At 42.9% G+C, this 22,747-nt stretch overlaps 2 protein-coding genes across 27 annotated transcripts in view; one reads left to right on the forward strand and one right to left on the reverse strand.

The window, feature by feature from the left end:
• Nucleotides 1-2,450: 2,450 nt before the first annotated feature.
• Nucleotides 2,451-13,518, reverse strand: LOC112578532 (translation initiation factor IF-2-like). Its single transcript, XM_025263174.3, has 2 exons — nt 12,131-13,518; nt 2,451-3,063 (listed from the first exon to the last, which is right to left on the reverse strand). The coding sequence occupies exons 1-2, from the start codon at nt 13,150-13,152 to the stop codon at nt 3,009-3,011; spliced, it is 1,077 nt and encodes a 358-aa protein (XP_025118959.2). The 5' UTR covers nt 13,153-13,518; the 3' UTR covers nt 2,451-3,008.
• A 9-nt stretch (nt 13,519-13,527) lies between these two features.
• The window catches only part of KLF12 (Kruppel like factor 12), a 534,319-nt gene continuing 525,099 nt past the window's right edge, over nt 13,528-22,747 (forward strand). For 15 of the 26 annotated variants that reach the window (XM_044927244.2, XM_044927239.2, XM_044927243.2 and 12 more), the window contains exon 1: nt 13,528-13,841. The gene's annotated coding sequence lies outside the window, so the exon portion shown is untranslated. The other 11 variants (XM_044927245.2, XM_044927242.2, XM_044927241.2 and 8 more) reach the window with 1 other exon arrangement.

Genomic DNA, 22,747 nt, shown 5'->3' on the forward strand with positions numbered 1-22,747 from the left:
GTATACTTACTGTTAGTGTGGGGGTGGGGTGAGTAGTGTAACAGAGCTATAGAATTTCATTCATATGGGGACATTTTAATATGTTAAGAGTAAGCCTTGTGTCTTACCTGATGTTTTTCCTGAGAAAATACAGTCAACCTGCTTAATTCAATGAGAAAAATATTTAATAATTGATGAGGATTTGTGGAGTTGAAAATTGTAAACAAGACAGTATTTCAATACAACAGCTCTAAAATAACTAAACAGACTTCCTATGTTGTATTTATTTGCCCTTTCTATAGCACCTATCATCTTAAGACGCAGACATAAAAGTACCAGGCATAATGTGAGAATGAAAATATTATGATTCTAATTTTTCTCTCTCAGTGAGTTAAAATACAATATTCAACCATATATTTATTCCCCTATATTATACTACTTAGTTCCTGAGACTAAAGAATTCCTTATATACTACAAATATGCAGCGACTGATGCAAAATACAAAGGTGTGACACTATTAACTCAAAAATCAAAGTACAAATAACATGCAAATATACAGATATAGTTGCTGCTGCTAAGTCGCTTCAGTCGTATCCGACTCTCTGCGACCCCATAGACTGCAGCCCACCAGGCTCCCTTGTCCCTGGGATTTTCCAGGCAAGAACACTGGAGTGGGTTGCCATTGCCTCCTCCAATGCATGAAAGTGAAAAGTGAAAGTGAAGTCGCTCAGTCATGTCTGACTCTTAGCGACCCCATGGACTACAGCCTACCAGGCTCCTCCATCCATGGGATTTTCCAGGCAAGAGTACTGGAGTGGGGTGCCACTGCCTTCTCTGACAGATATAGTAGCAGTAGCTAATGGCCACGTATTCGGTTTTCCTTGTCCTGGTTTCATCCTCATCTTTGAAGAAATTATATCTCTTCTCATGATCTCATGATAACCAGTTGAATTCCTGAGACTCATAGTCATCTTGGGTTTGGTGAGGTTATCAAGCTCTTTCATGCCAACATTATATATATATATATGTATATATATATATATGTTGAAGTGATTTCTATCATAACGATTAGTGACGAATTGTACTGCTGCTGCTGCTGCTAAGTCGCTTCAGTCGTGTCTGACTCTGTGAGACCCCATAGACGGCAGCCCGACAAGCTCCCCAGTCCCTGGGATTCTCCAGGCAAGAACACTGGAGTGAGTTGCCATTTCCTTCTCCAATGCATGAAAGTGAAAAGTGAAAGTGAAGTTGCTCAGTCGTGTCCGACTCTTCGCAACCCCATGGACTGCAGCCCACCAGGCTCCTCTGTCCATGGGATTTTCCAGGCAAGAGTACTGGAGTGGGGTGCCATCGCCTTCTCCTGACGAATTGTACAGTATCCTTAAAATTGTAGCGTTAAAGATAAAGTGATACAAAAGCATCAGATGCCTCAGAGTTCTCATCTATGTAATGGGAACGGTGCTATTCCTTGAGTGCCTACTACATGCCAGGCATGTTTCTAACACAATGGGCTGCAGCAGTGAACATGCAAAAAAAGCCTCTGCTCTTCTGGAATCTCTCTCTATTGGAGGAGTCCTGCAGAAGGGGAGATAGACAGTAAGCAACAAAAATAAAGCAAAATATGTAGTATCCTAGACTGTGAGAAGTGCTGTATAGAGAAAGGTAAAAGGAAGGAGGATCAAGAGTGCTTGTGGGGCATGCAACTTAGTTGCAATAGTTGGTGGTGACTGCCCTGAGGAGGTGACAACAGTCGTAGAGGCTCATAGGATTCTCAGTGAGATTGCACGAATTATGAACAAAACAAAAAGCTTTGAGCAGTGTGTGGCACATATGCTGTGCTGTGCTTAGTCGCTCAGTCCACGTCCAGCTCTTTGCAACCCCATGGGCTGTAGCCCACCAGGCTCCTCTGTCCATGGGCATTCTCTAGGCAAGAGTACTGGAGTGGGCTCCCATGCCCTCCTCCAGGGGATCTTCCCAACCCAGGGATTGAACCCAGGTCTCCTGCATTGCAGGTGGATTCTTTACCAGGTGAGCTACCAGGGAAGCAGGGTTAATAAACGTCAGGTTGAAAAGAGGGTGTAACAGGATTGTTTTGAGGAAAGTTTTTGTTTGTTCTGCAGACTTTCCTCTATTGGCCATGGCTACTTTTATCTGGAGTTTAGAATGGAATTGTATTTGAATTTTGAACAAAAGTTTCAAAAAACTAATTTGTAAACTGGATAAAAATAAAGAACCGGAAGACCTAGGTCCTTGTGGATTCATGGATCGATTATCCACAGTTTGTCCCTGTCTTGAAAAAGGAAGGGGTAGGGGCAGGGAGAAGGAGAGAGGGAGGAGAAGAAAAAAAATATATACATATAAAATAATAAAAGTTTAAATTATTTTAACTTTTAACTTCCAATTAATTTGGAAGATGGCTCAATTAAAACATCTAAATTCAAACCTAGGAAAATACCAATCTTCAGACTGAATTAAATGGGTCCAAACATTTTATTGAACTAACATAGAAATCTCATATATTCCTTTAGACAATTTTTCTTGACAAAGTTTATTACTCTAGTAGGTGACTATATTTAGGTGTACTTTAATAGTAAACAAAGAATGAATTATTTGTATTAAAGAAATTAATCATTCTGGCTAATACAAAAGGAAAATAAATAATCCTAGGGCACCCACAATGTGCCAGGCAATTTGGAAGTTACTTTCCATAAAAAAGTTTTAGGGACTTGTGTATTGAGTGCTGAATAAGGCATTGGTGGGATAATTAAGAAGTGAAAAAAAAAAGCAAAAGTCGCTCAGTCGTGTCCAACTCTTTGCGACTCCATGGATTATACAGTCCATGGAATTCTTCAGGCCAGAATATTGGAGTGGGTAGCCTTTCCCTTCTCCAGAGGATCTTACCAATCCAGGTATCTAACCCAGGTCTCCCACATTGCAGGCAAGTTCTTTACCAGGGAAGCCAGGTGGTCATGCACAATTCTTGGGAATTCTCAAAGACCTTGGTACTCAGAAGATACATAAGCCGTCATTCATTCTCCACATCTTAATAAAGAAGGTGCCATCCCAGGTGTACAGGGAGGAAAACTGAAACCAAGAAAAACAAAGCAAGCTGTCAAAGGTCATTCAAGTGATGAAAACCCATAATCAGTTAGGGACTTTTTGGTTAACAGATAGAAGCGCTTACGCTGCTGATTCACTAATATTTGAGTATGAAATACGAATGTAGTTTATATTTATCTTTCTGATTGTGACTTGCTTTTAAAAATTAATGTTCATGTCTCAAAGACATGTAAATTGATAAAATAGAAAGATAAGCCACAACCAGACTATGTGACTGGGTGAAGCTAAACTGGGATTCACATTTGCCTTAGATAAATTGCACAAGGATTAATCTTAAATCGACTACATTATGATTTGTGTACTTTAATGATTTTTAAAAATCACATTGTGCGGAAAAGTACGTGTTAAGAAATATCACGAAGTCTTTTTTTTTTCCCTGTCATTTATGAAATGGTGTCCTTACAACGGCTGTGTCAATAACTTGTCAGCCTACGAAGTGTTTTTCTTTTTTTAGTTGTCAGCCAGAATTCAATAGAGGGTCTCAGGAATATAATGGCTTGCAATTTAGACTAAAACATTACACAAAATTATATAGTAAAAAAGTAGAGACTGTTAGTGGGCTGTCTCAGATTCCATCTAAGTTGTCCTCTTTCCTGTGACTGAACTCTAGGAAGCCACGTAACCTCGTTTTGGCCCATGAGATATAGGCAGATGACATGGGTGAGGCTTTGAGGATAATCTCTAAAAGGAATGGGTTTGGCTTTTAGCTTTTCGCCCTCTTCCTTCTGTGGAGAGAAAAAAGTTACACGTTAAGAAGGCCAGCAGAAAAAGAAAATGAACTTGGGAGCCCTTGGGCACCAGAGAACAGCTGCACAGCCTTGAACTCTAGCCGTGTACCTTTGGACTTGTTTCACTGCAAGGGTGTGAGGGGGGCAGGTATGTATCTTAAGCAGACATTAGCTAGGTTTTCTGTTGTTGCAGATGAGGAAAAAGCAATACTTCATCAATATAGTGATGTTTCTCCCTCCCTTTCCTCCTTCTTCTCTCATTCTGCCCCTATTTTCATTTCATGTTATTTTATTCCCATGTTTCTGGAGAGATTTTAATTTTTTCTGTCTCTCTCTTCTTCTCTATCAGTTATCTAATTTGTTATTTTTAGCTTCCAGTGCCATAGAATTAAATATCGATTTAGATGTCTTACACCTTTATTGAAAGTAAAAACAAGGATGAATTCCCTATTTTTAAGACCCTCTTTTTCCCTCTTATTACCAGGACTGAAAATTGAGGCAAAATTTCCTATTTTCCTTCCTTTCTATCCCTTCCCCTAAATACTTAACAAGATGTTGAATTTCAGAGTTTGGATGTGTAATGTCTTTCACAGCTGTTCCAACACCCAATTCCTATTGTAGCCAGATTCGCATCCTCTTAGCCAGGCTGTGGCAACAGCAGTTTGACAGCCCAAACATCCTGCCCACCAATGTCGCATTTATATTTCTAGATTAGAGTTCAATCGTTACTAATCAAATGATTAAATTTCAAATCATTCTTGCTTACTATCTTGTGTTTTTTTTTCAAATTTCAAAACACTACCCAACCTGAGCAAGAACACTGGGAAAATAGCACTCTCATAAATGATGGTGTCATGTTAACCTGGTAAAATATTAGGAAAATAATCTGGCAATGTGTTTCTAAAATAATAAAAACAAATTCATAATCTTCATTTCAATTACACTATTGAAACTGGTGGAAACTATCTAAAAGATACTTTTTTTAAAAAATAAGGTGTTTAATATAAGTACAATTGCAAACATTTGGAAAAACTTAAATGTGGAGGTCAGTAATTTAAATAGATAACAGCAATTCATTATTAGGAATAATAATGATATGGAGACTATATGTCAAGATCAAAAATATTAATAATAAAAATTGCAATGAAGTGATAAACCCCAAGGTGGAAAGCAGTTACCCATGTAGGGGGGCTTCCCAGGTGAGACTAGTGGTAAAGAACTCACCTGCCAATACAGGAGACATCAGAGACTTGGATGGCTTCTATCCCTGGGTTGAGAAGATTCCCAAGAGGAGGGCATGGCTACCCTCTCCAGTATTCTCGCTTGGAGAATCCCATGGACAAAGGAGCCTGGTGGGCTACAGTCCACAGGGTCGCAAATAGTTGGACATGACTAAAGCGACTTAGCATGCATGCAGGTACCCCGGGAGGGTCAGGAGAGGGATACAACTGGGATGACCACAGCGGGTGGCTTAGAAAGTACTGGAAAGGATCTATTTCTTAAGTGAGGGAGAGGCCACATGTGCATGATGTATACTATTTCATATACATGACACACTTCATGTTTTTAAGAAATAAAAATATCCTACTCATCTTTTAAGTGCAACCTTCTCTCCAGTATTTCCAAACAGATAGAACTTCATCCAGAGTATTTTAATTGTACATTGTGTTATTGTTATTCATTAGTTTTATCTAAGCCCATCTTCATATGCTTATAATACTGAGGCTAGTCCTTTGCATTCAGCATGAAATTAAAGTGGTATTCTGTAAACCATCTACACATTAGCTGAAGTAAATTGATTCTGCTGCTGCTACTGCTAAGTCACTTCAGTCATGTCCGACTCTGTGTGACCCCACAGACGGCAGCCCACCAGGCTCCCCCGTCCCTGGGATTCTCCAGGCAAGAACACTGGAGCGGGTTGCCATTTCCTTCTCCAATGCAGGAAAGTGAAAAGTGAGAGTGAAGTCGCTCAGTCATGTCCGACTCTCAGCGACACCATAGACTGCAGCCTACCAGGCTCCTTCATCCATGGGATTTTCCAGGCAAGAGCACTGGAGTGGGTTGCCATTGCCTTCTCCTAAATTGATTCATGGGGGTACAATTTTCATTTGTAAAATTTTAAAAGCCAAGGATAGCTATAGTTCAAACCTGATAAGCCTTAATTTGTTATATGTATTTATATTTACTTTTACTTATTTGGCTGTGCTGGGTTGTCACTTCTGCAGGTGTGCTTTCTCTAGTTGCAGTGAATCAGGACGACTCTCTAATTGTGGTGCATGGGTTTCTCATTGCCGTGGGTTCTTTTGTTGTGGTCCACAAGCTCTAGGGTGCACAGGCTTAAGTGCAGTATATGCGCTCAGTAGTTGTGGGGCAGGGGCTTAGTTGTTTTGCGGCATGTGGGATCTTCCCAGACTATGGATCACATTGTGTCCCCTGCTAGTGTTAGAGGGTCTCCCATGGAGGCAAGGATTGGTAGTGGCTTGCCGCTGGGGTGGGGGCCCTGGCAGCAGCAGTCCTGGAAGGTGCCCCCTGGTGCAAGCCCTCCCAGAGGTTACCATCAACCCCACCATCAACTTGCTATATTTAAAACTGTATACTATGTCTATCACAAAATTATAACTCCAATGTTTGCAACCGAAAAACTTGTGAAGTGCCATTTTAAAAAACAAATTTGCTGTGAATTTCCTCTCTCGTATTGAAAAATTGAGTTTTCATTCAATACAGTATAATTCTAATAAAACAAAAATTAGAGTTGATTAGATAATTTTGAAATGATTAAATATGATAGGGACAGTAAAATTAGGTTAAAATTCTTCAAAGCTAATATATGCCTTTATGTACAAACTTTTAGAAGAAAGTTGCTACAATTAATGATCAAAAGGTATTTATCAACACATGCCAAAATTTATTTTTAATATATGCACACAAATGGAAACTCAGGTTTTCTGCTATATTGTATTTTAGTGATGTCGTTCTAATTTTAGTAATTGTTTAATAGATTCAACTAGCACTCATTAATTACCTGTGCATGTGTGCATGCTAGGTCGTTTCAGCGTGTCTGACTCCTTGCCACCCTATGGACCATAGTCCACCAGGCTCTTCTTTCCATGGGCTTCTCCAGGCAGGAATACTGGAGTGGGTTGCGATTTCCTCCTCCAGGAGATTTTCCCAGTCCAGGGATCGAATCCATATCTTTTGCATCTCCTGAATTAGTAGGCTGGTTCTTTACCACTAGAATCAGCTGAAGTGAAGTGAAGTGAAGTCGCTCAGTCATGTCCGACTCTTTGCGACCCCATGGACTGTAGCCTACCAGGCTTCTCAGTCTATGGGATTTTCCAGGCAAGAGTACTGGAGTGGGGTGCCATCAGCTGAAAAGCCCCGTTAATTATCTACTACATGCAAACTAGTGTGAAAGGAAGGCTAAATAAATGGTTTAGATGTAGCTCTTGTCCTCAACGGAGAAGGCAATGGCACCCCACTCCAGTACTCTTGCCTGGAAAATCCCATGGATGGCGAAGCCTGGTAGGCTGCAGTCCGTGGGGTCGCTAAGAGTTGGACACGACTGAGCAACTTCCCTTTCACTTTTCACTTTCACGCATTGCAGAAGGAAATGGCAACCCACTCCAGTGTTCTTGCCTGGAGATTCCCAGGGACAGGGGAGCCTGGTGGGCTGCCGTCTATGGGGTTGCACAGAGCCGGACATGACTGAAGCAACTTAGCAGCAGCAGCAGCAGCTTGTCCTCAAAGGGTTACCTGTGATAGAGGAGCCAACAAAATTTAATGGAAGCAGAAAGATGTAAGTGCCTTAAGAGTAAGTGAGGGAATTAACATTTGCTGGATGCCTGCTCAGGCATACCTCACATTGGTCCAAGTAAGCATGTTAATTGGTCCAGTAATAAATGTTAATCCTTCAGTGTGAGGGAAATATTATTTAAATAGGTAGAAAAATTGAAAATCAGAAAAAGGATAAAAAACCATCTGGTCAGTGGCTGAGGCATTCTTTCCATTATACCAAAAAAAAAAAAAAAAAAAAAAAGCTCAGGGGCTTCCCTTGTGGTCCAGTGGTTAAGAATCTGCCTTGCAATGCAAGTTTCTTAAGTTTGATCCCTGGTCTGGTAAGATCCCACATCCCTGGGAGAAACTAAGCCCATTCACCACAACTAGAGAAAGTCTGAGTGCAGCAATGCAGACCCAGTGCAGCCAAAAATATATAAATAAATCATTTTTTTTTTTTTAAAGAAGCTGAAAGAAGGGAGAGATGATTTTTTTGATGATGGAGATGCACATATGAGTATGGGGCATCAAGGCATCATTTTGGGAGTATTCCACAGGAGGAAAAAGAGGGGGCTATTGAGTAAAGGGCTTCCCTGGTGGCCCAGCCAGTAAAAAATCTGTCTGCAGTGCAGGAGACCTGGATTTGATCCCTGGGTCTGGAAGATACCCTGGAGAAGGCAAGGGCTACCCACTCCAGTATTCTTGCCTGGAGAATTCCATGGACAGAGGAGCCTGGCAGGCTACAGTCCATGGGACTGCAAAAGAGTCAGACAGGACTGACCCACTAACACCTTCACCTTCACTGAGAGTGAAAGCATCTAGGATGGATGGGGCATTATAAGATGTCCACATGGGCTGGAATGGAAGTATGAGATAAAAAGCTAAGTGGGGCTTTTGAATATCACTGTATTGAACTGAAACTAATTTTTGCCACTTTAGGATTTTTAAATATAGGTATGCAATAATTAAGGTTTTGCTGTATAAGAGGAGAAATGGACCAGAAATTCAGAGTTAGGGGAGGAGATGTGGGAATGTGGGCAGGGGCAGACGTGAATGAAAGTGACTCTGAAGGAACGGTGGAAAAGAAGAGACACATGTAAGGATGTGAGGAAGATTTTAAAGCTAAAATGACCAAAACTATGTTGAGTACAACAAAACAAAGTTTTGAACGTCATGTCCCCCCTATTTCTAAATAGCCTCTCACTCAAATTGAAACATGTTGTTTACCATATTACCAGCTTTTTGCTTTTGTAGTAAGGCTTTCACAACCCTTTCTCATACTTAAACAGGAAAATTCCCCTTTGCTGCACATTATTGGCAAAATTGACACAAGAAAAACAGAAACCAGGCACTGAAAACCCAATAGCACATATTCACTTCAGGCTTTAGGAAAAAAATCACGATTATATTCTTTAACTTATTTAAAGCTCTGAGAATCACTTTTATTTTCACTTCAAGTTAGTTCTCATCTTTCAACACAACTTTTACTTCTGAAAATGGACTTCATGCCCACCAATCCCCGGCCTAAATTATATTAGTGTTAAATCACCCACGCAGTCTTTGACAACACTGAGCCAACGGCTTAAGAACTTTACATGTACACAGATACTGGGTACAGTCATCACCTTAGACAAGTCAGGCTATGGGACAGGTGATACTCTTAATATGAGAAAAGATTTTCCATCACTGATACTAATGTTTCAAAGAGTAGCACAACTGGGAAAGTATAGGATCTGGCAAAAAGTTTCTGCGTAGGTAGCATTTACGGTAACAATTTAAAATCTCTAGTTATAAATTTAGCCACATATTTACATTGAATTAGGTATATTTGCTTTGAGGATGCATGTGAATGGTTTTTTGTTATGGTTGTTTTTGTTCTTTTCCTGACCAATATGTTAGGGAAAAGAAATCCAATATTTGTATAGGGTATGTGTATAAAAATGTCAGAATTCCAACCTTCATCCTCTTTCAAACAGCTTTAAAAATATTTATTTGGTTGCATGGGTCTTAGTTTCAGCACGCAGGATCTTGGTTGTGGTGCACCCGCTCTCTGGAGCGCTTGGGTTCAGTGCCCGCCTGGTTGCTCCAGGGCTTGTGGGATCTTAGTTCGTTGGCCAGGGATCGAACCCTTGTTCCCTGCATGGCAAGGTGGAGTCTTAACCACTGGGTTACCACAAAAGTTCCCTTTCATCATCTTTAAATCATTTTTCTGGTATTTGCAAATGCTGCTGCTGCTGCTAGGTCGCTTCAGTCGTGTCCGACTCTGTGTGACCCCACAGACGGCAGCCCACCAGGCTCCTCCGTCCCTGGGATTCTCCAGGAAAGAATACTGGAGTGGGTTGCCATTTCCTTCTCCAATGCATAAAAGTGAAAAGTGAAAGTGAAGTCGCTCAGTCGTGCCCTACTCTTAGCGACCCCATGGACTGGAGCCTACCAGGCTCCTCCGTCCATGGGATTTTCCAGGCAAGAGTACTGGAGTGGGGTGCCATTGCCTTCTCCAGGTATTTGCAATACTAAAGACTAAATAAATGAAGTATAAAAAGTTACGGAAACATGTTTGATCCAAGTCATCTGGGTTTTAAACAGAATTAAGTATCATAAAGAATTGGCATTTTACATATACTTTCAACACTGAAATTTTATGATTCTGTAATTTCAACACATTCTTTTATGCAGACAGAATTATACATTCTTGACAAAATAATTTTGTCATCTTTACATTTTCTGACTTTTCACATCCCCAAATACACATGGAAATAAAGACAAAGATGTGCACACATTTTTGCCAGGGTATGTGGACCTGTTTCTTACCTTCCCCCTGTTATTTACACCTTAGTTTGGCTTCCCTGGTAGCTCAGACAGTAAAGAATCCGCCTGCAATGCAGGAGACTTGGTTTAAATCCCTGGGTTAGGAAGATCCCTTGGAGAAGGGAATGGCAACCCACTCTGGTATTCTTGCCTGGATAATTCCATGGGCAAAGGAGCCTGGTGGGCTACAGTCTGGGGAGTTGAAGATTCAGACATGACTTAGCGACTAACAGTTTTACTTTGTTTAAATCCAAGTTCTGTACGAGATGGAATGACATGAAATGAATTGGAAATGTACGCCTATACACAGACACACTCACATATAATTGTCTCCAGCACTCTAACTCCCAAAATATCCTGCTTCTTTATTCTCTCATTGCTTTCATTCTTCCACTCCCAGCTCACACAATGAAGTGATTCTCCCTCTTAAACTGTTTCCTTTTTATATCTGGGGAGTTGCCTTAATTTAACATTTGTATTCTTTCTTACTTCAATTTAACAAAATCTGCTAGTTTTCTTCCCCCTAATACTTGGTATACTTCCCTCTTTTAACCACATTACATAGATTCTAAATATTAACCTTGACCTATCTGTATTTTTCTTATCTCTCTGGTGTGGATTCTTCTATGTTATTTTCTATCTTCCATCATTCTATTAGCATGTCCACAGCTGGAGCCGTAGGTAGGAAATGCAGTTATGGAATGTGTTTCCAAGTGCAGAAGCACTTGCTCGAGAATATATTTATGGTCAGTGCAGCGCTCTCAGAGCAAGAACTGCTTGTACAAGGAGTGCCACGATGACATAATTTCTTATAGCATCCTTCCACTCTTAAACTCACCTCCTTCTCTCCCTGCCCCACCTAGAGGAAAACTTTACACTATTTCTAGTAGAGCCAAGTTTTCCGTTTAAATACTGTGTGTCTGTTGATGTTCTATCGGTTTTCAAACTTGTCTTTTGACGATGTTTTTATCCAGATGCAGAGGAATGTAAGGGGCTGTTTACCCAGAGTTCAGGATCAAGCTAGGGGGTGGGGTCCTGGCCTGCTTTCCCCGGAAGAGACCCCGCCCCAAGGAGCGCCCCTCAGCCCCCAGGTTCCATTTTCCTTTGGGGGGTTCCTGATTCCCTGGCCGCATCCACGTCTAAGAATGTGGTCTTCCATCACCTTCCTGCTCCCGATGCTTTCCTAGTCTAAGGATACTTCGTTCAAGGACTGGGGCACAATTATTCGGCCACTTTCACTTATTGGCTCTTGGAAATCCTAAGACCGGGACAGACCCCCTCCTCTTATGTATCTCAAATGCAGGCCCACTGGAGAATCAGAAGGGGGCTGTGGAATCATCGTCTGGGCCGCACCACCTTGCCTAATCCTCACATCCAGGAGGAGGCAGGAGGCATGGAACACAACCAGGCAGTGCGTTGCCTTTGTTTTCATGAATAGCGCACACAGGGCCTCTAGAAGTGTTTGGAAAACCGCCACACGAAATGTAGAACTGGGCTTTTTCCTGGCTAGAATGCGTCCTTTCGCTCTCATTTCCTGTTTCTCGGCCTCTGTCTCGTTTCTCTTCCCACCCCTACTTCGTGCCACATTTGCAAATCTTTCTTTCCTTAATATAAACTTCCCCTTCGAGGCCTTCCCACTGCCGAGGTGGTTTCCCACGCAGGGCGGGCTCAGGGGCGCCGTGCCGGGGTGTCCGGCCACCCGGGCGCCCCAGCGCGCTTACCCAGCTTTGCAAGAAAGTGGCGCACGCGATCGCCGCCGCGCCCGCTCTGCTCCCAGCGCGCCCGCTTCCGTCCGCTCGCCGCCCTGCCCCCGCCGACCCTTCTCCGCCGCGCTGACCCCGCGCCCTCCCGGCCGCCGCGGGAGCGCCGGGCCGCGCTGCCCGCCTCCTCTCGCTCCCGCCCCAGAATCGCGTCGATCCGCTCCCCGGGGCGCGGAAGCGGGGAGGGAGGGAGGGACCCTCGGGAAGGGCGTCGAGGACTCAGCTCCGGGCCGCTCGCTTCTCGGGGCTCCCTTCTGGGGCGCGGGGCGGGGAGGGCCGGACTCCGCTCTCCCGCAGCCCCTTGGCTGGTATCTACAGCTCCCGCTTCCTGCCCAAATTCCGAGCGAGGGCGGGTATCCCATCTCCCGGGGGTCCGGAACCGGGCGTGCGGCTCCGCCTCGCCCCCATTCATCCCGCCAAGGTGAAGCGCTGGGCTGGAGGACGCCCCCGCCTCGCCCGCAACGTGCGTCGCTCGAGAACCCAAACAATGATTTCCCCACCGCCTTCCGCACCCGGTCCTGCACGCGCCCCACCTTCGCGTGCGCCCCCGCGCCCAGGGCACCGCCCGCCCGGGCTGCCCCGGCCGGGACCCCATTGTTGCCCGGCGCGGGCGATGCCCGGAGCCACGGGGGCGGTCCCCGCGAGCGGTCCCAAGCCGCCGCCGGCCGCCGGAGCCGGCTCCGCCCACACCTTTCCAAGTTAGCTGGTGGGTGAGCCGCGGGGACGGCTCGGGCACCCTGCCCTCTCCCCGCACGTTTCCACCCGGGCGGGAGGGGACCGGCGGGGGCGGAGGAGGGGTGGGCCGAGCGGGCTCCGCGCTTTATTTGTCTCCAAATTCCCTTCCTAAGGCAGCCTAGCGGGATCTGGCACAAAAGAGGGGACTTTCTGGCGGCTCCGCGCGAGTCCGCTCCCGAGGAGTTGAAATCGGGGGTTCCTCCCGCAGGCCCCCCGCGCCCCGTGGCTCCCAAGGCGGTGTTGGCCATGTGTGGGTTATTTTGGGTGCCGCAGCAAGGTGGTGCAGGTGATCGCGAAGCGCGGCCGAGGCCGGGGGGCGGGGGCAGGGGTGGGGCGGGGTGGGGCGGGGTGGAGGCTCCGCGGACCCACCCCCCAAGCCGGCGGCCCGAGCGGCGAGGCGAGGGCCGGGCAGTGGGTGTTGCCTTCTACCTCTGCGAGCGGGGAGGGGTTAGTTTCCCACAGGGGATTTCAACCATCACACTCAGAGCCCGCCTCCTAATCCTCGGGCGGAGCGGCTCGGGGGCCCCATTTTATGGCAATAAAGCGACTTAGCGCCTGCTGAGCGAGCCCCTCCCCGCCGCCGCCCCCGCCCTCGGCCCCACCCCGGGGCTCGCCCGCAGCGGCGGGGCTTTGTTTCTGGGGAGGAGGACCCGGAGCTCTTTTGTTTGGGGGTTTGGTGTTTTCACCACCCGCCCCCCCAACTCACCCCACCCTACCCCACCCTACCCCACCCCACCCCACCCCACCCCCCGCGCCTCTCCGGTTTCCTGAGCTGCGGGCTGCAAGGGAGGAGAAGCGGCGTCTTGCAACCCCCTCGGCTGGGCCCCGGGGTAATTCGATGCGGGCCTGGCGAGGCTCCCCACGCTAGACCCGGGCTCGCGTCTCGGCAGCCTCCACCCACCGGCCCACCCTACATTTAGCGCATCATGTGATCCGGGTAAGTCATTTGCAAGTACAACAGTTCCCTGGGTTGCCCCCCATTCATTTCCTGAGAACTGCAGAGAGCAGCTGAGAGGCTCTGCCCGTGCGTGTGCGAGTGTGCGTGTGAGTGTGCGCGGGTGACGCCGTGTGTGTGTGTGTGAGCGTGAGTGTGTGCGCGCGCGCGTGTGAGAGCGAGAGAAAGGGAGAGAGAGGGGGACTCTGGGTGAGGGAAAGAAAACAATTTCTCCTGCTCTGCAGCTTCTGTTCAGGTCTGTGCCGATTCTGTTTCTTATCAAAATAAACAACCCCCTCCTCTTTTTTTTTTTTTTTTTCCTGGTGCCATCCCAGATCAGACCGTAGTCTCTTAACGTGTTTTATTTTTCTTCTGTCATCTGCTCAAGTTAAATCATTTTGGTTGGTCTGTGTTCTTAAAGGGGGAAAGTGTTGGGAAGCGGGGCGGCGTGGGGGCGAGAGGGAGGGCGACGCTTTTGCAAAGCAAGTAGCGTCGGTTGGATTCGTGAAGAAAGGAGGTTTCTCTCCCCCCCCACCCCATTTTTTTTTTAAAGAACTTATCAAGTAGCGTGAATTAAGCAATATTTTTCTATCCCTAGTGGAATTGTTGTTTGCAGTGTTTGCCTGACAGTTGCCAAGGATGGGAAATAAAACACCAGGGCTGAATTGGGGGTGCGGGGGAGCTTGTGGAAGTAGTTTGCCCCCAGGAATAGAGCGAGTTGGGTGACGAGCTGCCCCACCGGGCCGTGTGGGCTGTGGGTGTGCATTGGAGAGAGCGGAGGGGAAGGGGTTAAAGCGGAGATGACACTGCCGGCATGAATAGTGGTCCTGGTGCCACATTCATTATTGTCTCTGGTCGTAATGATGTGTAACTGTCACTTGCTACAGTGCCTGGTCCGTGGCAGTAGCCGGGGGGCTGACCCGAGGCTGTTATTTTCAATTACGGGGGACCTGGCCGGAGTTGACAAGGGGCAACTTTGCAGGGCCACCCGGGCGGGAAGCCCGCGGAGCCGGCCTGGGAGCCACTTCTTGCCTTTAGAGGAGGACTCGTACTTGACCTCCGCGACATTAGTTGGTGTTCGCGTTAGATGCTCCCCTACGGGGCGAGTCAGTCCTGCTTTTCTTGGGCAGAGAACTGCCTATTAGAACTTTGAAAACTTTTATCTTTGGGGAAAAGGGTGGGGTGCACTCAACAGTTCAGTTTCGAAGTGCATTTGGGGCAAAAGCTTGGAAAAAGTACCAATTCCTTTGTTACGTGCCCTGCAGCTTCCCAACCCCCTTCACCCTGCGCTTCGAGTTTTGCATACTTTAATAGTAATAGCCTTAATTCAGCTGGTAAAAGCTGACTGTGTTGAGTTAGAGAGTATTAGTACAACGGAATGTGTAATCTGGATAAACAGTTTGCGTGGTTAATATTGTCAGCTCTCTAATTTAACTGTACAGATGGTTTAAGTGTCGCGCTGTATGGATTGTTTTAGGCAATTCCACTGGCTAATAGGATCCTCAGCCGAGCCCTCGGATGTTTTGTTTTAAATCAGCTTTAATATTCTCTCAGTTTCCCTGAAACACCAGGGAGAGGAGCAGCTCTATTTACATTTAGTGCATGTGCATCTAGTGGCTTCGGTAGACATCTGCCAATCAACGGACGTCATTCTGCAAATCCACCTAGACGCCTCCATGCCCTCTTCTTACTGGAGGATAGAGTTGTTCAGTTAAGTAAATGCCTTGAAATGAATTTGGTGGTTTTTAACGGGCAGCAGCTTGTGATGGGGGAATAGGAGTGGTCGCTTCGAAGGCTGGGTGTATTCCTTCTTCTAAGAAAGGCTTTTTGAAATTGGCGTTCAGCAAAAACAGTGACCCCTCACCTAAAAAATGAAATAGGCTGGTAGTGCTATTTGTAAACCTCATTCAGATGTTGTTTACATTTTAAAAAACCACATAGAAATGGGTTATGATAAAGGGGTATACTTTTAGGCTAGAAAATGTTTAACTTTAGCAGCTTAGAAATGAGATGTTGAAGGACAAACATTCGGTTGCATAAGTTGTATCTTTATGGCTGCAGCCAGGTCAATTGGAGTAGCTTAAACTGAACTGAACTGAAACTCCTTTGAGTTGGGGGGAGAGAGTTTTGAGCATACCAGAATTGACAGGAATCTGTAATGTAATTAGGAAAGGGGTTTATTATTTTGCCTTCTATGAAATATACTGAAGCTGGTAAAAGTTGGGATGGTTTCACAGAACATTGTAATAATTTATGCCCTAAAATTGTATTATCGCTGTGGGAGATAAAGAAACATCCTTGAGGGGTTTCTGTGTATTTTTGAAATATTTCAGTTATTCAGTAGTTTCACTACTAACTGAAACATTAGTATTTAAACATATTTAAAAGAAACTTCTGTCAGTTAAAACTTTATTTTGGAATGCTTTGAATGACTATTTACTGAATGAAAATGGTTGCACTGATGGCCCTTTAATATATATATTTTTCTTCTGAAAATTCCTTTGCCACAGCTGAATGTCCTTTGGTAGAAAATTGGTCCTGGTATAGCATTTGAGACCTTGACCTTAGCAACTCTTGGCTGGCGCTTGTTTACTACAGCTGCAGCCTATGTGTGTACAGAAAGGGAGGGACTGCAAACACTGAAGCGCTCTTTCCCCAGGCCGAGGGAAAAACAAATCAGGATGCTTGACAGTCTTTCCAAAGAGCACCCATCAGGCATGTAATAGTGTTAGTGTTCTGGTCATTTAAAAAAAAATATATGTTCCTGGGGAATTACTTCCCAGCCTCCTGGGAAAGGTAAACATTCTCTTCGGCAGACTGAGAGTGAGTCTTAGATGTCATATCCTGAAGCAGGCTGCTATCAACGTAATGAAATAATTTATTCTTAAATGCAGGTGTGTTTTCTAAGATGACATAAGGGGTTAGGCCTCTAGGCCTGTATGGGAGCATTTTGAACTCAGGCCCCTGTTGGTTAATCTGGAGTGTTGAGTATCTTGAACAGTGAAGTGATACTGCTGGCTAGATGAGCATGTAAACATCTTGGACATTTTCATGGTGGTACAACATGGAATGTGTGGAATTTCATGTTTATGCAAATTAACATGAGGTTAATCACATTAAATTGGGGGGTGTCAAATGGTTTCTTTATATCATGAGAGTAACAGTTATCTTCGTGTCAACTTCATAAATCTAGCGGTAGATGATTTAATCGTGTATTAATGCAAAATAGTTTGTAATCCACTAGAAATGGCACAAACTTATTTGAAAAGTTATTCTTTCTTTGAATAAGTTTTCTTACTTGTGCTTCCATGTTGATTAATGAACACGAGCTAAATATTCCCGAAGAGTTTTGTTCAGAATTGACACCATGATTATCTTTTTTTTTTAAGAACACAACTTTCATTTTTGTAAATAATTCCTAAAATAGGTTGCTGTGGCTTACCTTTATCATTTGTTTACATTTTGAAAATCCCATAGGGTACTATAGTGGAAATATCTGTATTTTTGCCCAGTGTTCATTTATTTTCCATTTTAAAATTTATGTTTGTTTTTTCAGCTGACAAATTACGTGCGCCTTTCCATCCTAAGTATGGACAAAATGTAAGGGTAAAAATATTAAGGTTAAATCACTGGCAGCACCCTATAACCACAGCCTTAACTCATCTACCACAACCAGGGCTCTCAAAATCAAAACGCAAGTAAACAGATGGGCCTTCCCCTGTGCCCAGAAGGGCAGTAGCCTTAGGCTCTGTGAGACCTGCTTGGTTTCTAGGTCCCAAGCCCTTCCAGAGAACTGTCTGACTTCAGCTGGCCAGAATTCATTGTCAGGGCCTAGACCGGCCACACCCCATCTGATGTCAGCTTTTGAGTTTTTGCGGTAGGGAACACATGCTGTGGATTAAATGGTTACTTTCTCTATATATTCTCAGTAATTATGTTACAAAAGGATTTTTCGGTTTAGGGTGTTTATTGTCATAAAAGTGGCTACTTGAGTAGTCCTGTTGCCCCATAAAAATTTGTTTTGGTCTGTCAGTAGATTACAGGATACTCAGAATTCTCAGAGATGGTCTTTCTTCTGTCTTTTTTTTTTTTTTTTTTTCTTTTTAACTCAAAGCCATACTTTTCTTCTGTGGCTCATTTGATGGTGTATATTTTTGAATATTTATTAAAAGCAGTTTTGGGGCTGGTCCAAACAGCATTGCTGTTTAGGTACAGATGGAGCAGTAGAAAGCCCTTGCTGCTTTATTGCTGTGTAGAAGATGAAAAAATTATAGAGCTTTGAGAAAGTTTTTCCACCCCCAACAGAGGCAATAGAAGCTGCCACTATTACAATTTGCTGCCCTTCACATCCAGGAATTGTGTTTTATATGCTCCATTCACCGTATATATATATATATATGGCTTTTCACAATAATTGCTGGCATGGTGTGTATATATGTACTATATATAACTGTAGTCTATTTTAGGTACGTACATATGTATATATATGTATATATATAGTATTTATACTTATGAATGTGAGTTTTTATATTCTCTAGTTATATTGGTATATACCCCATACATAAACTGTATATATTATGACCACGAATTATGGTAAAAAGCCCTCTTCCCACTTATATATAAAAAAAAGAAAAACAGGCAAACTTTGTTTTGTTTTTTCAAATTCTATATTGGGGGATACTACTTTCGCTTAAGTTTAACAAGCCAACTTATAACAAAACATGAAAACAACCCTGCCCCAAAGAAAACAAAGCAACTGACCTAAATGACAAGGAAGGTAAATGATTATAAAGCATCAGATAAATAACTGTAAAGGAAACCTTCATTCATTTCAGAATTGGGTGTCTGCTCAGATTATACATCCTGGAATCAGGACTGATTTAAGTGGCAGAGATACTGCAGCTTGAGTGTTGCTCTCTCAGTTACTAACTCCGGATGACCTTGATTAAATTTTTTAACTCTTTCGAGCCTGTAAAATGGGAAAAACAGCATGCAAGTTTACAGGGTGGTGGTGAGGGTAAGACGAAATAGTGTAGGTAAAAATCACTGTATAAACCTCAGGAACTGTGTGACAAGTGATTTGACAGAAAAATCTCTCCCTCCCCAGCCCCCATCCCCTGCCCTAAAAGGGACGAACTTTCCAGTCCCTCAAAGTGAGCATATAAATTACACTTATGGAGAAGGAATTTCCGAGTGTGGGTAGAAAACTTCTGGCAGTCAAAGGTCATGAATTCCATTCCTGTCTCACCAGAGATTTGCTCTATGACCTTGAGAAAGTCACTCTTAAAAAGTTTCTATGTAGCTGATATATAAGTTACTGACTGTTAATATTTATATAATGCAGGTGAAGCATCTGAGCTTTTTCAAAGGCAGATACATGAAAATAGTTTCTGTGATCATTTATAAAAAGTAGAAAATAAAGATCAACAAGGATTATTTAGAGATTATAAACCTCCGGGCTACTTCTTCAGTGAGTGAACTGAAACCTCTATCAGCTGGTCATTAGAAATGCCCTTAGTTTTTTTTTTTTTTTTTTAAATGGAATCATTAAATTTGTGCTGTTGTACTATAATTTAGAACCATCTATTGAACTGCAGATCCCCAGTTAAGCCAGGATTCTGTTGATTAAGCTATGTCTGATTTATGGTTGAGTCTCTTGGTTAGACTCAAACATTGTTGCAATACAGCATATGCACAATAAAGAAAGGTAGTGATGGGGATCTTAAATGGGTATTTGAAAATATACTGCCACACATTTTCTTTTATCTGTGCACATTTTTCTGCCGTGTGTATTTTTTTTAAACACACACATTTTGGAGAAAATTAAGAGCGGTAATAATTTACATAGTTTTTCACCGGCTACATTTTCTCTAATTAAGAAACAAGTTTTTTCACACTCTTTGCTCTTAGACTCAAAAGTAGCTCATCAATATAACTCTTTCTGTGTCACACATACACCTTGCCCACCTCCTGTTCATGTTACAACTATCATTGTAAACATCACTTTCTGTGGGACTCTCATTTATCATCCTTGCTTGTAGAATACACTGGGTTCTAGGCTGTACTCTCTGGCTCCATAGCATACGATATTCCTTCTGATGTAATTGCTCGTTGATTTGTCTTGTCCCTTCCCAGTAATAAGCCCCTTGAGAGCAGGAAATGAATCTTCTTCATAGTTCCTTTCCTGGCTTCTAACATAGTGACTGATCATATACTGCTAAAGGAACTAATTGAGAACTGTCCATATGACTGTCCTTTTAGTAACCAAGTGCCAAATATCATGGTCATTTCCTATCTATACCTTTTCATTTCTGATATATTCACCTCTGTTAGCCATTCCACAGTTCACTGCATTTTTCTGAACTTTTTTCCTCCTTGTAGTGGAATTAACTAATGCTGGATTTAAAACCTTAAGCAACCCAGTTTTTAGCCATCTAGGTGGGCAGGTTGGTTCTCCAAGTCTTAGTTCACTCATTGATAAAGAAAAACAAAAACAAGAATATGTAATGTCAACATTGCGGGATGTTTTTGAGGGTCAAAATTGTGGTAATGCCTGCAAAACCTCCAGTATGTAGAGCCTGGTACGTATTCTTGTAGTTGTCATTAATCACGTCTGACTCTTTGCAGCCCTGTGGACTGCAGCACGCCAGGCTTCCCTGTCCTTCACTATCTCCTGGAGTTTACTCAGACTCATGTCCAGTGAGTCAGTGATGCCATCCATCCATCTCATTCTCTGTCTCCCCTTCTCCTCCTGCCCTCAGTCTTTCCTTGCATCGGGATCTTTTTTTCCCCCAATGAGTCGGCTCTTCTCACCAGGTTGCCAAAGTATAGGAGCTTCAGCATCAGTCCTTCCAGTGAATATTCAGTGTTGATTTCTTTGAGGATTGACTGGTTTGATCTCCTTGCTGTCCAAGGATGTCAGGAGTCTTCTCTAGCTCTGCAGTTCGAAAGCATCAGTTCTTTGGCATATTTAGTGCTCAGTAAATATTAGTCTGCTCAAAAGGTACCAAGTTCCAATTATAAGATAAATAGTTCTAGGGATGTAACATGCAACATATTAAATATAATCAACACTGATGTATGTTATATACAAAAGTTGTTAAGAGTAAATCCTGAGTTTCTATCACATCACAGAATTTTCTTATAGTTTTGTATTTATATGAAATGTGGGATGTTTACTAAATTTACTGTGGTAATCATTTTATGATATATGTTACACTTTAAATTTCTACAGTGTTATATATCAATTATATCTCAATAAAACTGGAAGAAAAAAACTTTAATCTCTTCCAGTATATTGATTCCTCTCTTAAAGGCAGCTGTTGACAAAATAACCGCTCTGTAGTGTGCAACTGCTACAAATGCAGAAATTAGGCACTGTGCCTTTCCAGTCTTAGGTTACTTAATATGTACTTTTTAGTAACCAGGCATGTATAGTTGACTTTCAAATAATTGCCACTTTGAATACTACATGTGGAGACCCCTAAACTGCCTTTTGTACAGTGGATTTTGACTTAGGAACAGAGTTCATGGAGGCATCTTTTAGCTCTTGTAAGATGAGGCTGTCTGCCAAGTAGTAGTCTGCCCCCTCCTGCCAGCCATGATTTTGCTGTTTGTGATAATAATTTCAAAAACTATTTGAGAATGTTGCTGCTCTTTGCCTTTCATTAACAAACTGAGTAGAAAAAAGGGAAAATGAAATTCCTGCCTCAGGTTGTAAGAAGACCGAACCAAGTGCTAGTCTCTGTGACTGTCCTTTCAGTAGCTAAGTAAGTGTCAGATATCATGGTCATTTCTTATTTGTGCCTTTTCATCTCTAATAAATATATTCACTTCTTTTAACCATTTCCCAATTCACTATATTTTCCTGAATTTTTTTTTTCTCCTTATGAAGAGAAGCCCAGTTGAGACAAAGAAATCATTAGGTGTGCTTAAAATTGGTGAATCTTTATTGAAAATGTTTAATGGAGGTAAGCTAATAAATTATAAAAAAAATAAGATGATAGAACATGCAAAATGCTATACATCTGTTTTTAATAATGCTATTTAAAAGATTGTGTATAATTACAGATTTTGTAATCTTCCTTTGGGAAGGGGTGTCCTTTAAAATGTCAGTCTAAACCCTTAACTTATACATATTTGAGTTTTGTACAAGTTTGTAGGAGTGCATTTATATTAGAAACATGAGCTTCCTTCCTTTATTTATTAAATATTCATTGAGTATGTATGCATGATATGGTTTCTGTTTTATAGATGTGGAAACTGATTTTCTGAGTCATGTCTTCATTGGCAATAGCCAATTAGCTTTAAGTAGAGATTTGAAGACTGAAAAACCTTTGAACTATCTTCTGTGTTATCCCTATCTCCCTTCAGTATTAAATATGCTATTCCAGTTAGTCTTACTGTAGAGAATTAGAGCACAAAAATGGGAGTCTTAGACAAATAGATGTTGTCTTTAGAGGCCATTTTATTTTACTTGTAGATTAAGTTGATATACTTTTACTAGAATACATTTACTAGAATATTTACTTCAATGTAGAAGCCAATTCTGTGTTTGCTGATGTATGTACTAAAACAAACTGAGACAATCCAAAGAAATTATTTTGGAAGGCAACTCTATAGAATGTTCCATAATGTTAATAGTAGACCAAGAAATTCTGGCCAGTATGCATTTCGTATTTGATAAAAGCTGAAGGCGGGAGGAGACGGGGACGACAGAGGTTGAGATGGTTGGATGGCATCATCGACTCAACGGACATGAGTTTGGGTGGACTCCTAGAGCTGGTGATGGAGGCTTGGTGTGCTGCGGTTCATGGGGTCGCAAGGAGTCGGACACGACTGAGCGACTGAACTGAACTGAAAGCTGTTAAAGTCAGAGGCATAATAAAAGTAATAAAAATGTATTATCC

The sequence above is a fragment of the Bubalus bubalis genome, chromosome 13 (genome assembly GCF_019923935.1).
Source record: "Bubalus bubalis isolate 160015118507 breed Murrah chromosome 13, NDDB_SH_1, whole genome shotgun sequence".
In the NCBI taxonomy this organism is placed as follows: Eukaryota; Metazoa; Chordata; class Mammalia; order Artiodactyla; family Bovidae; genus Bubalus; species Bubalus bubalis.

Bases quoted from the DNA above. Each gene is read 5' to 3' on its own strand.
- LOC112578532 (XM_025263174.3), bottom strand. From the start codon at position 13,152: ATGGCCAACACCGCCTTGGGAGCCACGGGGCGCGGGGGGCCTGCGGGA. The intron at 3,064-12,130 runs GTAAGCGCGCTG...TCTTGGTTTCAG, and splicing joins CCACTTTCTTGCAAAGCTGG to TTTTCCTCCCTGTACACCTG.